This window comes from Xiphophorus maculatus, chromosome 18 (genome assembly GCF_002775205.1).
Source record: "Xiphophorus maculatus strain JP 163 A chromosome 18, X_maculatus-5.0-male, whole genome shotgun sequence".
Lineage (NCBI taxonomy): Eukaryota > Metazoa > Chordata > Actinopteri > Cyprinodontiformes > Poeciliidae > Xiphophorus > Xiphophorus maculatus.
The window spans coordinates 3572802-3589675 of record NC_036460.1 but is presented as its reverse complement, the minus strand read 5'-3'; the positions used below and the strand labels follow the sequence as shown (position 1 = coordinate 3589675).

General features: G+C 36.8%; 1 protein-coding gene across 2 annotated transcripts in view; it reads right to left on the bottom strand.

The window, feature by feature from the left end:
- Positions 1-16874, bottom strand: part of LOC102216529 (RNA-binding protein Nova-1-like) — an 84432-nt gene that overhangs the window by 48719 nt on the left and 18839 nt on the right. For both annotated transcript variants that reach the window (XM_023351284.1, XM_005811391.2), the window contains one exon: positions 13576-13719. In XM_023351284.1, the coding sequence (XP_023207052.1) occupies positions 13576-13719 (144 nt within the window). The remainder of the gene's footprint in view (positions 1-13575; positions 13720-16874) is intronic.

The following is a 16874-nucleotide window of genomic DNA, read 5'->3' as shown; positions in this document are numbered from 1 at the left end:
ATTTGTTTTTCTTTCTCACACAAGCAGCTAATATCAGCAGTCAGTAAATTATGATAATCCTACTAGCGGCTACGCTAGTCCACAAAATGGTGGCAGCAAAACTGGGAGAAAACGCCAAAGTCAACAGGTTGTTCAAGAATAATTGAATAATTTTTTTGAAAATTGAATCTTCTGTTGAGTATTTACTACCTAGTTGAGGTAAACAATCTCAATATTTTTACCTTCTTTTGAATTCTGAACCTAAAAATTAAAAGTATGAAAAAACTAAAACTAAAAAATATTTAACTAGTAATAACTAATAAAAACTGGCAAACACATTCTAAAAATGTATTAAAACTACTGAACTAGACAAATAAAAAGTCAAAACCAAACTATAATGAAAACCCAGATGACCATCAGAGTTTTTATTTTCTGTTTGGCTGCAAGTCAGAAAAATAACAAGCAACAAAAAAACAACCTCTGCAGCCAAAACACTGCAAAAATCACCAACGTGTTAACAAGCAAAGTGTTTCTTTGTTGACCGAGATAAAACTATACTTCTTTTGGAGTTTATTTTGTGAAATATAAACAGGTTTGACTGTGAGCTGCACCCTGCAGTTCGGCTCTCCTCCCTCCGTTTGTGTCCAATATGAAAGAATCGGGCCGACTCCAAGTGATTCCCGTTCATCACAGCAGCTGGAGGCTGGAGGTGTGGGTTTGATTTATGAAGCAAGAAGAAGAGACAATAAATCAGATGCTTTATTTTTATCTGCAAAAACGCTCCAGTACAAGTCCTTAATCTTGTAATATCTGATTTGTATTAGTAAATCGTTTTTATTCTGGATGAAACGGCACTCGTAAGCGCCTGTAGGTCATTTTTTTAAATCGTTTATGGAGGTGAAATGAGATTTCTGTCAAGGTCGTCGGATTTATCGCACAAGCAGCGGCGGCAAAATGAAAATGTCCGACTTCTCAGGAAAATCTTGGTTTGCAGCATTTAGGAGGGAGACAGCAGGAACCAAAATATCAAAAATATTCGACCAAGTGAGTCAAAATCTGAGGAGGTGGGACAGTCAACGGATTTGAAAAGGTTAAAATACGTGAAATTTAACTAGCTTTGTGCTAACGGAACGAATCAGATTCAAATTTAGAAGAGACAAATTTAACATTTAATAAAAATTTAGTAGGGATGTCAGGATAACACATTTTTCTGGACTATAAATTGCCAGAGAAGTTATCGCGATAAACAATGTTATTGTTTTTATAAAACTTTCAGAAAATATAACAAGAACGCATTGTCAAAGATCAATAAACTTTAAATTCTAATGAATATTTATCACTGCAACTGGGAGATATTTTAAATATTCAAAATAAATAAATAAAACATCAAATGAATTATGAAGTCTCTCCCCCAGTGGATCCAGTAGCTGAGAACAAATCACCAGACTGAAGATTTTATCGTCCAGTTTTTGGCAGAAAGAAAGAAAAGAGAAAAACAATAACAAAAATATCAAGTTTTAATTTATCACGCAATTAAATGGTTTATTTCTGGAAACATTGGTTTGATTATGTTTTAATGAACATAATGTAATAAAAGAATAAACAAAATAAATTTAAAACAAAAGATTTTATATTAAAATCATTTTTAGGAATGAGATTCAGCCACTGTAATCAGAGGAATTTATTTTTTATTTCTGCTCATCTGCTTGTTTCAAACTGGACTGAAGTGAAAAGCATGAAGGATAAAGTTGCATAAAACGGCGTTTTAACGGCGAGACGTTAAAAACCAAAACGCATGTAAACAGATGCTCACCGATCTGCCCCGTTTATCTGCAGTGATCATCTCAAGGACGTGCGTGTGTGTGTGTGTGTGTGTGCGTGGGTGTGTGTGTGGGTGTGTGTGTGTGTGTGTGTGTGCACTCTGCAGTAATGAGAGTTAGCGAAAGTGTTTGAAAGGCTTTATGACCGTCATATTTCATTGACAGGCAGCATTAAAGCAGCGCTTCCCAAGGGCACGCATCGCCCGCCACACGCACTCCGGCTGAGATCCGTCACAGTTACGGAGCGCCGCGATCGGAGCGGAGATAAATAAATAACCACACAAACGCTCACTCAGCTCGGCATTGATCTGCGGGTTAGTCGGCCATATTCCTGCAGTTCTGTTTACGGCCCCCTAAGCTCTGCCTTATTAAAAGTCTGAACACAAAAGTGGAGAAAGCGACGACATCGATCTTCGACTGCTTCGTCTTTAATGATCAGTTTCAGTCTAACAACAAAACCAACAGGAAGTACAGAATGGAGATTTAAGGCGTCTTAGTGCTGGGCAATAAATCAATAAAGAAATGTATCACGATAGATCAATACCTCTGATAGCATATTCAATATACAGAACATTCATTGGGAGAGAAAAGGCTTTAGCTAAGGTAGCTTGATGGAATCAACTAACTCTTTCTCTCTTGGGTTGCCTAGCAACAGTCTGCTGAGTTACTTCCATAACTGCTTAAAAACAAACTAACTAAAACAAATCCATGAACATGGAGAGAAAACTGTTGGTAAATCAGGGAAGGTATTTCAGGTATTTAAAATAAGAATCTAATCAATAATTATTGATACCGACTGATATGAAACGTCCAGCGTTAAAGCCTCTGTATGAAAAGTTACAGAAAAATTGCATTTTGTCTATTTATCAAAAGATAAATTATGGACAAAATGTATCTTTTGTGCACACCTGTGCACATTGTTTATCATTTATTGTGAAGAAACTATCATAAAATAAAATAAATATAAATAAAATGTATAAAATTAAATAAAAAAAACTATCAAAGAGTAATTCAATATAAATGCTTACAAAACATAAAGCAGATTAAAATCGATTTTTGAGCATCTTGAACCGATTCAGAATTGCCAGGATTAGAAATTGTGGTTCTCTGTAGACAAATAATCAATCGACATCACATTTTGTGATTCATTAATGTCAATTAGGCAGGATAACTTATTTTATCACTCTGATAAACCCGCGACGTCCACGTCGAGGACTAAGGCCTCCAAATGTGCTAACCCCCTGCGCCCCCACAGCACGCCCCAAAATATACTTTTTTAATCAAAATATTTTAAGTCCATATCGCCCAGCCCTAACTGGAAGACCAGAATATAACGCTTCCTTTGTTCAGAAGTTCAGTAAATCTTTCCTCTTGGATCCGTGACTTTCTTCCCCTCTTTCAGGTCAAACATTTATGACTGAAGCTAACGGCTAACGCCTGTTAGCCGCCACATATGAAGCGAAAGCCGGCTCTGAGGTGTCTGTGTGTCTGCGGCAGACGCGCCTCATTCCGCTTGAGTTGGTGCTCAACCTGCCAGAGTTCAGGGTTCAGAGGCTTCGAACACAGAAACACACTCAGGAAGGCACTTAGCAGGGAAGCAATGAGCTTCTGTCACTTTTAATTTGACCTTTGCAGCAACAGAAACAAAAAAACAAACAAACACACAACTGAAGACTGACTTGTAATATTTCTGAGTTTTAAAAGACAAATATTTAAAGGTTAATCCTATTTTGCTCAAACAAACTGGAAACAATTGTTGACGTTTTGCAGTAGAAAAATGTTTATCCTCCGGATTTATCTGCACTAAATTAGCTTCAATTTAGTGCAGATAATGAGAATTTTGTCACATTTTTAGTTTACATCATGTCATCAACTCTATCATTTTAAACTAAAAATATTTAATACAGGCTAAGATTGTTTTAGATTCATAAATTGGGCCCTTTGATCTTTTTTTTTTAGGTCAGATGACATCACATTTATTCAGCAAACCTGACCCGTATCATTATCCTTCGCCCACCGTGTGTGAAGCTCTGCCAGATGATTTCTGGTTCATTCAGGTGAATTTTTCCTGAATGAACGTTACTTAACTTGAGTTAAGTTTTTTCCAACTTAACTCAAGTTGCTGTGTTTTTAAAAAATGAAGATGACTTTCCTTCAGACTTTCCAAACAAATTAAATATTTTCTGTCTTTTTCCCAAATGTCCAGTCATGAAATGTAACATTTTCCACCCTTGCAGGTTTGCAGAACCTGAGAAAGAGTGTTGGAGTTTATTTTACACTTTCTTGTTTTTGTCCTTGAAAAATGTAAGAGTTTTCTAAATGTTCTCCAGTTGCTAATAATGTTTATTTTATTGATGACTTATATACTTTAAATTGTCATCGCTGGTGTGTTTTTGCCTTGGAATTATGTTCATGCATAATTTAATACTGCAGATTTATTACAGTGTTTCCTGAGTCAATAGAAGAGAAACAGGCCCACAGCATCACAGACCCTCCTCTGTACTTAACAGAGTTGCTTTTAAAATATTCATTCTTGTTTCGTTTCAGATCAACCTGAAGGGTTTTTGCTGGAAAAATCTTTCCGTTCATAAAGAACCAATAGAGAACTTTTCCCAAACAAAAGCAACAACGTGGAATCTGTTTGGTGTCTTTGTAGAGTTCAGGTTAAATTCAGATCATTTTGAAACTCAAAAGCTCTGTGAGGCTCCGATCTGATTTAAAGGTGACCTATAATGCTTCTCTGAAAAGGTTGGAATGGGTTTGTGGCCTATACAAAACATGTTCATTACATTTTCTGAACAAAATCATTCAATGAGACAATGAGATTTCAGTCTGCTCAGTTCTGCCTATTTGAGCTGTTTTATGGCTCTGTCACTTTAAATCCAAATAAGCCGCTGTTGGCCACGCCCCCAGCTCAACATTTACAGTGGCACGTAAAAATGGCTCCAAAGAGACGCACAACTATACAAATGTACAGCTCTGAAAAGCATTAGTAGAGCTTCCTGTACAACTGACTAAGAATGCAGCAAGTGGTTTGATTTTCCAGCAGCCATTGTGCAGTGCATACAGCGGTAAAACTGGCTGACCAAACGTGCTGGAGCTCAGCATGGGTTGCTAGGTAACGGGCAGAATTCTGCTGGGGTTGCTAGGTAACCGAATGATTTGTGACATTACATTCCAGAGGGTTTTGAAACTATTCATTTTCCAGACATCAAAGGTCATGAACTTCCTGCCAAAAACAGTTGGGTGTTTTTTTTAAGTGCTAAGATTGTTTTTTAGAAGCAGCAAAATCAGAAATAGAAATACAAAAATGTGAAAAATGTACATTTAGCAAAATATGTCCACTTCAACAAGATGCAAAAGTGTATTTTAACAATTTCACTAAAAGATTTCGATGTTCAGCTGCAGCTTTGTCTCAGCCAGTGAGACTGCGATACAACGGTCTGTCTGGTACAGACTCAGATCCAAACAAACAACTTCACATGATTGTAAAATCTCATAAACAAACACAAACACATCTGGGAATTTCAAAATGAAAAGGCAACTCAGAAAAAGCTCAAAAAACGTCGCAGGCCAGCCAGAGCTCTGATCCGCCATGACGCTGCGGCTCAGACTCTTCAGCCCCATTTTTCACTGTTAATTTGACAAATTTGGACAGATTCAAAGCAGCAATTTCATTTAGAGGAAATCATCCCCTCCGCAACTGATAAACAGCAGACAACTGGAATGAATAAGTCGTTTAATGAAGATGGGAAGCGGCTAACAAACAGGAAATTCATTACTGACGCAGATGTGTGTGTGTGTGAGTGATTTGTAATATTGCAGTTTTCCATCTCTGACTGAGAGCTTAGAGCTGCATAAGAGGCTTTGAGTGCTGAAACGAGTAATGTCGATGGAGCGCCTGGAAGTGTGTCAGGTGTTTGCTTGTGTGGCCTTTTGCGACAGATGTGTGCAGGTTTTTGGTGTGTGTGTGGGTGTGTGTGCAGGGGGGATATTAAATACTGAAAACTGCAATCATGGCGCAGGATTAAAGACTGAGCTCTGAAATGGTGGCAGACGACAAACAGGAGATCCAGAGGATGAATCTAAAGTTCCTCGTGTTTTTAAAAGCTAACGTGTGGAAACTTTTAACCTTATTTCTTTATATTCTGCTATTAAATTGTCTTTTAATCGTCTATTCGGTTTGGAGAAATTGTTCTCCAGGATTTGTGAAGACTAAATTTGACATTACACTTCAAAAACACAAAATCTTACCAAGTATTTTTGGTCTATTATTACACATGAAATAAGACAAAAGTAACTTTAAAGTAACTTTTCAGCGCAATGTAGGAGCTCGTTTTAAGTAAATATTGATGAAAAACTCCTTATTCCACTGGCAGATTACTTCACGTATAATGAGACATTTTTCCAGTGAAATAATCTGCCAGTTAAACTCGTATTTTTCATCAATATTAAAAAATTATTGACTTTAAATGCGCCCCTGTACTATGCTAAAAGCTTACTTTAAATTAGTTTTGTTTTATTTCAAGTGTGATAAGATATTTGCACAATAAATACTTGGTAAGGTTTTGCGTTTTTGAAGTGTGTGTCTTCTTACACTGCAAAAACACAACATTGTACCAGGAATTTTTGTTTTAATTTTTTAGTTTAAGTGTCTTAATCCACGTGAAATAAAACAAAACAATTTTCTTATCGGCTCCAATATCTTGCTGAAAAGTTACTTGTAAATTAGTCTTGTTTTATTTCAAGTGTGATAAGATATTTGCACAAAATACTTGGTAAGATTTTGTTTTTAGAGTGGGAGTTTGAATTTAAAGTTGTTTTTAAATACTAACATAATTTATATTCTTCCATTAAATAGTTTTTTTTATGGTTTATTGGGTCTTGAATAAGGATTTCTGAAGACCAAATTGATGGAAAAGTTTGACTTTAAAGACGCTACAACATGGTGCAGCTGCCTAAAAAGCTAAATGTAAAGAAAAATAATCGTCGGAGACGTGGCGTCTCAGGGTGTCGCTGCTTTCACCCGGATTCTGCCGGGTTGCAGGTTTATCTGGGCTTTAATTAGGACGTAATCGGCTCTGTCTCCTCTGCAGCTGTGCGAATGCGAGTGGAATCAGACCGTGCGGTCGCCGTCCTTCGAGGTGTCTCATTAAGCGTCGTTTTCGGTTCAGATCAGACTCATTAAAGTGGCTTTATCCGTGGTGATGCAGCCGCCGCAGCAGGAATGTCTTCTGCGATCCTGCAGAGGGGGAGCTGCTTTATTTTCTACCAGCAGAAACACTTTTCCTGGTTTTACTTTTACACAGGCAATCAATGCAAACTGGGACAGAGATTTTAAAACTGGAAATGGAAAGATTTAACTGCTTGTTGTGGTAAAAAAAAAAAAAAAGAAAAAAAAAAGCTATTTCTTATTGAAGTAAACACAAATCAGATTACTTTGATGATTAATCGATTGATCAGATTTAAAAAGTGGCACATTCTGCACATTTTTCATTTAACTATTGGAGCTTTGATTAATACAGTATTAGAAATACTTTGAGACATTTTAAAGACGTATCAAGACGAATCAACGGAAACTGGTTTGGTTATTTTAAAGCTAAACAAAGCTGGAAACTGACCAATTCAAATGCATAATTAAAGCTTGTTGAGGTAAGTAAAGTTATTTCTTATCAAAATAAATACATAACTTTTTCAGGCTTCTAAATAATATTTCCAGTCAGTCGAAATGCAGAATAAAATATAATTAGGAAGCCCTAAAGCTTAGCGCTTCAACTGACGATTAGTTTAGTAATCAATTATTCTGACGATTAATCGATTAATCAGATTCTGCAGATTTTGATTTAAGCTTTTTTATAAATAGAATATTAGAAATACATTAAGAAAATGTAAATAAAACATTAATTTAACTTTTTAAATGACAAAATAAATGTTTTATTGACTAAAAGGTAATAACATGGTATTTTTTCAGTGTGTGCAGATCATTTGTAGTAAAGGATTCAGTCAAAGCAGGTTTTATTTATCTTAAATCAAAAATATGTACATATTTTTGTACAGTTTTGGCTTAATTACAGCTCTGAGTGTGTTCCACTTTCAGCAATTAACCATTTTTAGTCAGTATTCTCAAGTTAATGATTATGTGATTGCTAAATTAGAAGACCATTATTTCAAAAATGGATTAATTACGATTAATCCGATTAATCGTTTCAGCCCTACTAAACTTCAAAGCAATCAACACAAACAAAACAGAAACCAGATTTTCCTCTGATTTCTCTCGAACCTTTCTGGTTTCTGCTGCTTTTTCAGGAGGCAGATATGAAGCCGCAGCGAGGTGAGGACAGATTATTTGGTTTATCAGCTCATCTCCAAGCTCTAAATTCGCCGTCATGGATTTGACGCCACGTTCCAACACCTCAGCAGAAAGGCGGAGAAGAGGTCGATTCTAATTATAAAACAAGTGTAGCAAATGAATATTTGATGTAAAGTGATGGCGACTCTATTGGTTTTCTGGTCAGAAGGATTTGCTGGTCACGAGTCGCTGCTGTCCGTTTGGACTTTTCACCAGATTTTAGGGATGATTGTAAAACGCCTCATCTGTTCATCCATCACTCTGTGACCTTCAGCATTTTGGGTATCATTGTATCCAGCCTGCTGCCCTGAGACTTTGTCTCTGGCTAAATATTACATTAGCATAAAAAAATGCAAGTTTATAACATTTGGAATATATTAGCCAATAATCACTGAAATGTCTGAATAAAGCACACACTGACGTTTTCATGACAACACATCCACAGCCTTACTTTAACCGTGCTTATTTGGTTTAAAAGGCTGATAAAACTTTTTTTTAAAAAGCTTTTCTTACACACAACGGTCCCATTAACCAAATATTTTTTGTCTTTGACTATTTTTAAAAATATTTTGTTCTGGCCATTAGGATTATTTTACCAAAACAAAATAACTTGCTAGTTAAAATGCTGCACACAACTTTCCCCCCTCAAACACAGGATTTTAAACAATACAAAATTAACTTGCAAGTATTTTAAAAAATAAAATCAATTTTAAAATAAAATTATTTAAGTAAATAATTCCTAAATATTGATGAAAAAGTGCTAGCTCCACAGAAATTTTGATTTGTAATTTAACGCTTTGAAATTGGATCTCTGTCTCTTCAGGAAGTCGTCACAACATGGCTCCTCTATTGACTCTAACAATGTTTTTACCAGAGCTACACTGAGAAGTAGCTCCTACAATGAGCTAAGCAGATGCTGCTAATTGCTGCTGGCTAGTCTGAAGGATTTCTCAAAACATGCATGAAACAATTAGGACAACGCTACAGCTTTGTTTTTGATGAGAAAATAAAATTATAACATGATGTGAAATAGTTACACGTAGTTCTTGTTAGAGGAAGTTAGCAAAAACGCTAAACAAAATTTGCAAATAATGAGTGAATAAAAAGATTGAATTAGCTTCCTGGTAGGACTTAGCCGATGATCCCAGTTAGCAAAAATTTTTTGAAATAAATGTACATTTAGCAGGAAGCAGATGGTTTTGATTGGCTGACGTATCGACAGCGGTTTGGATGCAGCTCAGGTCGGAGCGACTGCGACGTCCTTCTGGTTTCCACTTCGCTCCACAGAGCGGCAGCCAGACAGATAGAGGCTATATTTAGAGGCGGCACTGCCTTGTACTGTATGGGTGTGTAATAAATCTGTTGTGCCATAATAGTGGTCTCTCTGTGTGTGTGTGCGCGCGCGCGTGCGTGTGAGCGTGTGTGTTTTAAGGATGAATGGTGGCCTGTCTCATCACCGATGCTGCGGCTCTCAGCTAATTGGTCGTCTCCTTAAGTGCTGCTGCTGCACTATTCTCCAGATGGGATGGAGGGAGAGACGGAGGAAGAGGAGGATGATTGATGGCGGAGGATAGAAAGAAGCTGCCTCAAAAGGATGAACAAAAAACCAGGAAGGAAGGACGAAGGGTGGAATAAACGAGTGAAGGGATGTGAGCTGAACAGAATATTCTCCTTGTAATTCAAATGAAACATATAAAAACCAACATATGTAACATATTCTATATTCTGCAGTTTTTTAATGTCTACTAAAAAATTGATTTTGATTTGCCCTCGTTTCTGACAACAATTCAGTTTCCTGGTGTAGAAGAGGAGAATGTTGACCTTTTCTGATTTCTGTGATAAAACTCTCGCTACATCCTGACGTTTCAGTTCACACACAATAATTTAAGAATTTTGTAGATTTGGATCGAGGCTACAAATATTGGATTATCTGAGTTTTGCAGAAACGCTCCTGTTTACTTGCTTCTGTGCTAAAATTGAGTGAATTGCTTTAGTAAAATGTCTGTTTTCTTTGAGGACCAACTTGCTGATTGTAATTTTTCATAAACATAATCATGAACAGTTCTGCTAATGCTGAAGCACTTTTAAAGTTAGCTTCCGCTAGATACCAGAAGCTAATGCTAAATGCTAACATCAAATTAACTTACATTATAATTTACACGTTCTATAATATCCTTAGATACTGTACTTAAGTTTATATCTTGTTCTTTACTGTCTATGTTTCATTTTTTTCCTGTATGTTTTGAACCTGAACATAAATGTTTAACTAAATGAAGAATTCCTATCAGTTGATGTCAAACTTTATTCAACTGAAAGTTTATAAAACAGCCAAATAAATCAGCGCATTAGTATTTATCTGGAAACATTCATTTATAGGAAGCTAACCTAAACAAGTTAGCAAAAAATAAAAGATTTGTGAAATTCTGCTTCTCAAGCTTCTTCACCCAGTCATATTTCTACTTAATACTTTTGTTCCTAAAAACTTGTTAGTGTCTTTAAATTCATCAACATTTTTCCAACTTTGAGTGAAACAAAGTAACTTCTGAACTGCTGAAGGTGTGAGAGCGACGATGAGGAGGATGAGGCGCTTCAGGCAACACACTGCAGTAACTCTGCGCTTCATCAGACTGCCTCCGTTACTCCCAAACACACCCACACACACACACACACACACACACACACCCAGACGGACTCCTGCAGCAGGTGGGCCTTTTGATTTGTTACCCAGGAAGAACCAAGTCTCATTTGCATACAGATGCCCCCTTCAGCGCAGAGGAAGGGTTTAACGACACACACACACACACACACACACACACACAGCTCCTTCTGTCCCAGACAACACTCTCTTTCTTTTTCATTCCTCCACTTGTCTCCCTTCTTCCCGTCTTTCTCACCCAAACAGATCACGAGCCACGTCTGTGTGCATACAAATATTTTCGCAGATTTACATCCGATGTTTAAGTGTGAAGACATTCTTTGGATTTATGTAAGTTTTTCCCTTTCCTTTTCTCTTCCCTTTGCACAAGCTGAAGTAGTTGCAATCATGCATGTGTGGGTGTGTGTGGGTGTGTGTGTGTGTGTGTGTGTGTGTGTGTGTGTGTGTGTGTGTGTGTGTGTGTGTGTGTGTGTGTGTGTGTGTGTGTGTGTGTGTGTGTGTGTGTGTGTGTGTCTTAGAGGCTCTTGAACCCTGCATCTGCTCTGGCTGGCAGAGCTTCCAGGAGCCTCATGCACTGATGTCAAACAACAGCCGCTTGTTTGCAGATCTCCGATGCACAAATTCAAATGCTCTTAAACACACAAATAAAAAATAAAAAAATAAAAGAGGAGCCGGGTTTAAAGCGCAATAAATTCTTGGAGACAGCAGGATAAAGTGGAAGCATCGGTGCAGCTGGGCTGAGCGCGAGATGATGTGCAATGTACACACACACACAAAACTTCTTTTTTTTTTCCACGATGCGTCGAGCTAAATTCTTGTTTCAGCCAAAAATACACAATAAAAAAAACAAGCAGAAACCAAGACTAAATCACAAACTTTAAAGTCTCTAAAAGCCGAAGGGTTTCGGCCAAAAGCTGCAGCTCACAGCGACAAAAAAAACACAATGAAGGTTGGAAAAAAACATAAACTCAAGATCTGAAACTACAGCAACATTACAACTGCTCCGAGTTCAACTAAAGGTGATTCCACCCAAAACAGAAGCTCCAGCTTCTATAAGAGAGAAAACACAGCAGCTTTTAACTGGATAAACATTTTTACAACCAGCATAACATAAATTATTTTTATATTTTAAAGGAATTTCAATAACAAGTTCACATATGTAATAAAACTCACAAATCTGCATCGCTAAAAGCTTTTTTTCCCCACTTGTTTTCCAACAAGTCTGTTTTTGGCTGCAGATTGTTAAATAATTCGTTGCAGCTGCCTTCAGGCATCCCTCCGCTCCAAGGGCGAACTATGAGTTTCTAGTTTTAAATACGTCCACATTTTTTACCTAAATGATCTATTAATAATCCAACACTTACACACTGATCAACACCTCTCTGCTTCAGCGTTTCATGCAGCACATGGACTTGGTTTTGCAGCATTCTTACGATGTTTCGTGGTTAAAAGAAACTTTCAGCTCAGCAGAAGATTTAAAGGAAACGGTGCAAACATTTAGCATCACTCATGCAGCTGCAGGTCACGTCAGGCCAGCAGTTTAGACAAACAGAACGTCTGATCCTATAATCCTGATCTCTCTCTGTTGGTGTGTGTGTGTGTGTGTGTGTGTGTGTGTGTGTGTGTGTGTGTGTGTGTGTGTGTGTGTGTGTGTGTGTGTGTGTGTGCGCGCGTGTGTTAATGTCTCAGGAGACTTAATAACTCCCAAACTACAAATCAGCTGAGCGGTGCCGACAGAACAAATTCTCCAAATGGTTTGAAATTTGTCTGATTTGTGGTTCTGCGGAGCGTCTGAGTGTGCAGCTGTCAACATGTTTCCTCTTCCATGTCAAAAGAGCAACGGATGAAAACTGAAAGGATGCATTTACACCAGCCATGTTTAGTCCAGTTTAATCAAACTACAGTCCCTTCACCTAGAAAGTTCAGTTCAAATGCGCATTTGAATGAACCAGTAATTGCTCCAAAAGCAGGAAGTGAACTACAGCATTCTGGATAAATACAGCCAAAACAAAAGCGTTAGCCTAGCGCTAGCAGGAGAAATGGTTCATGGTCTTTTTGCCAAAGACATAAGAAAAATCGTACAAAATCCGACGCTACTCCAGTTTTGTTCGCATGTCGTGAAGAAGGCAGCTGTGCTCGCTAGCAAAACTTCATTAATAGTTCGTTAATGTCAAAAATACACAATTTCGCAATTGTGGTGTTTGTTTATATACAAAACAAATTTAAATCACACGTGAATAAGAAACATGCTGTCTTCTTCATGGGTTTCACCAGTAGTAACATCTGGTTGTTGATCATGTGACTCGTGATGCGAAACAAGTGTTTCCATTGCAGTTTTGCGAAATAAACCAATTTTAATGAGGCCATAAACAAACCACACCATCTTAGCATCAAAACGTTTTATCACAAAAGTTTGTTTTTTTAAGCAAATGTATTTTCTAAGTGTCAAATTGCGCAATCATTCAGTCAATGGAAATGCAGCTGGTGTTTTTTTCTTGTTTCTTTCTTCGGTGCTTCTCAGTGCAGCGCCCCCACAGGTGAGGAGGGGAACAGCTTTTTCAAAGTGTTTGGTTTGTTTGACTCAGTGTGAAAATGAACAGCAGCTGCTGAAAATGTAACAAATGTTGCAACTTTGGCCCTCAATCAAACCAAATCTACCAGACTATCAGGTGTGAAAACATGTTTAAAGTATTTCCATCCATCCACCCATCCATCCATCCATCCATCCATCCATCCATCCATCTATCCATTGCAGGGTTTGTGAGCCTTACCAGGGTAGAAGTCTTTGGATTTTGACAGTTTGATGGTGGCTCCAGTCTCTTTCTGCAGCTGAACGATGGTCTGGCCTCCTTTCCCGATGATTGAACCAGCAGCATAGCTGGGAATCAAAACCTTCAGGAAGTACTCGCCTTCCTCTGCGGCAGGAAACAGGAAACAGGAAGTCAGAAAGTGCAGTAAATGTCGACTTTGTTACAAGTAAAGCTGAAAAAAAAACGACAACAAAAACCCAGGAACAAGATGCTTTTACAACCTTTGTCCTCATGCATGCCTTCTGATTTCAAACATTTTTCGGCCGACCTCGTCATTCCAACGCTCCATAAATCTACCCAGTCACTTCCAATGACGACTGTATCATGACAGCTAATTATTTCCATAATCAGATGATTCTTCGCCGCCGTTATCTCCCCTCTCTCTCGCCACACACCCGTTTGAGCAAACCTCTAAACGCTCCCTCCGGATTGGTCTGATCTAATTTCAGTGTGGGATTTCAGGAATCTGGTCCTCGTCATCATCAGACACGCTGCACCGCGGTTTTGCTAATCAGATAGAAACGACGCTCCCGCCTACCTGTCACAACACACATGGTAAATCATTCTTTATAAAGATTGAACTATTTTACGGATGGATATTTCAATTACTGAGAACTGCATTCACCCTGGGCGGTTTTTACACTGCAAAAACCAAAATCTTACCAAATTGGTCTAGTGTCTAGTGAAAATATCTCAGTAAATTTGAAATAAGACAAAACTAACTTATGAGTAACTTTCCAGCAAAATTAAGGAACCTGTTTTAATTCAATAATTCCTCAATGTTGATGAAAAAATACTAGTTTCCCTGGCAGATTGATTGACATATAACATGATATTTTTCCCATGTTATAAGTGAAACTATCTGCCAATGTAAGTAGAACTTTTTCATCAATATTAAAGATTTTTCACTTAAAACAAGCTCCCATATCTTGCTGAAAAGTTACTTGTAAGTTAGTTTTGTCTTCTTTTGGCTTATTTCAATTGTACTTGTATTTACACTAAAAATAGACCAAAACATACTTGCTATGATTTTGTGTTTTTGCGGTGAAAAGGAAAGATTTCAAAGCAAACAGATCGACATTTGTGTGGGTAAGTAGCTCTCAACATTACGCTGCAAAAACACAAAATCTTACCAAGTATTTTTGGTCTAGTTTTTCAAGTAACTCTTCAGCAAGAAATAGAAGCTTGTTTTAAGTTAATAAAGTACTTGCTCCATTGGTAGAATGTTCCACTCCGCCGTTACCTAGCAACCCCAGCCAAGCCCAACCCGTTACTTAGCAATCAATACTAGTTCCACTGGCAAATTATTTCACTTATGACATGATGAAACCGTCTTGTTATAATCGAAATAATCTGCCAATGATAATAGAAATTTTCATAAATATTAATGAATTGTTGACTTAAACTTCTATATCTTGCTTAAATGTTACTTGCTGTAAGTTACTTTTTTATTATTTCAAGTGTACTAGGATATTTGCACTAGAACTAGATGAAAAAAAATACTCGGTAAATTTTTGCAGTGTAGATCTAATGTCAGCCAGATCAATCCCATCAGTCAGGGAAAGCCGAGATTTTAAATAAATCGTCATTAATTTATTGGAAAAAGCACGTAATAATAAAAATATTCCAAAAACTATTAGAAATGTTGTCTAAATTAAATCATACACAAGATTTGAGCATTTATGCAAATATGTATCATTATTTATCATAACTCAAGCAACAAAACTCATATGCAGTTTGTATATTAGTGTAAAAATGAAAGCAGGAATGGTTGATTTGAATCTAAAGCACCACCAGTTAAAGTTTGTTTTTTTGTGGCGGACATGTCATTTTCATTTCCAAGGTTTCCGCTTTTCTTTTATTCATCTGATGCTCTGGATAAAAAGCAGAATTTGTCCCTCAAATTTCTGTGAAAACTGAAGAAAAAAACCCCCTGAAAAACAGAAACTGAATAAAACAAAACAAAAATACATAAAGAGAAACCCTGATGGATTCAGTCCTATTTTTAAAAAATGAAAAAGAAAAACATAAATTACTCTAAAAAACAAGACTGACCTCCGGTTATTACAGCAGCTCTACAAGGTTTCTCCTCATTCTTACTTGGGAAAATATGAGCTTTTATGTTTAATTTCATATTTTAACATCTCATTTGTGCTTTGTAGCTCTTTATGCAGTTCCAGTTTGGTTGATGCTTTGTTCAAGGCTACAAACTTAGTTTTAAACTGTTTATGTCTTTTAAATTGAATCTTGTCTTTTAGTAAATGGTGCTAAACAAAATTTGATTTAATACAAACAAAAAAACTCTGCATCATAAGCAATAAGCTAAATTGTAAAGCAAAACAAAATGTTTTCATTAAAAATGGTTTACTAAGATCTTTATAGATAAAACTGTAAACAGAAGTTTCTCACAAACACGTTTTGAAGTCGAAAACTGAAACTGGTTCTGTGTCTAATATGTCTAATAATCCAGGACACATAACTTCTGGTGACAGATTAAAAATAGGATTACAGTAAAGGACGCACTTTCTCACCGCTGTTCTTCTCTGTTTTCCACGTGTAAAACTTAAAGAAGTTTAATATTTAAAAATGACATCATCAGATGGACAAAAACATAAAGTTAAGTGGAAATTTTGGTATTTTAAGGAAGAAAATGGCAATAATTCATATAAGTAACAAAAATAACAAAATCAAACAAAGGATTTTTTTCCAAATCTGTTTCTTTCAATAAAAAACTTTAACTAAATTTGTGTCTGTGTCAGGTGAATGTTTGGTTAAAACATGTTTGTTTTTCATTCAGAGGGAAGAAAATCCAGAAATTTTACTCAAGTGAGAGTAGAAATACTTCATAATAAAATTATTCAACGTAGTAAAAATACTCCTAAAAGTAAATTTTTTCAAAAAAAGTTACTCATAAACGTAACTAGTTACTACCCAACTCTGCTGTAAGCATGCCGGGTTAGTGTCAGAAACTGCTAAACAGTGTTGAAATTTAAAAGCTAACGTTTACTGAATTTTATTAGTGATAATCAATGCAAGCAGAAAGAGTCATATTTCTTATTTGATCGGAAAAATCTGCCAGGTTTAACTTTAAGGGTTTGTTTCCCTGATGATTCAAAAGGAAGTAGATGTCTGATTTCCTTTTGACCCAGACACTAAAACTTGGTCCCTTTAAATAGAAAATAACAGCAGGGAGATGTCCAGTTGGTAGCTGTGCAGATTAGTGAGGGATGACCGTGGAGTGGCTGGGTGGGCTTCGGTCT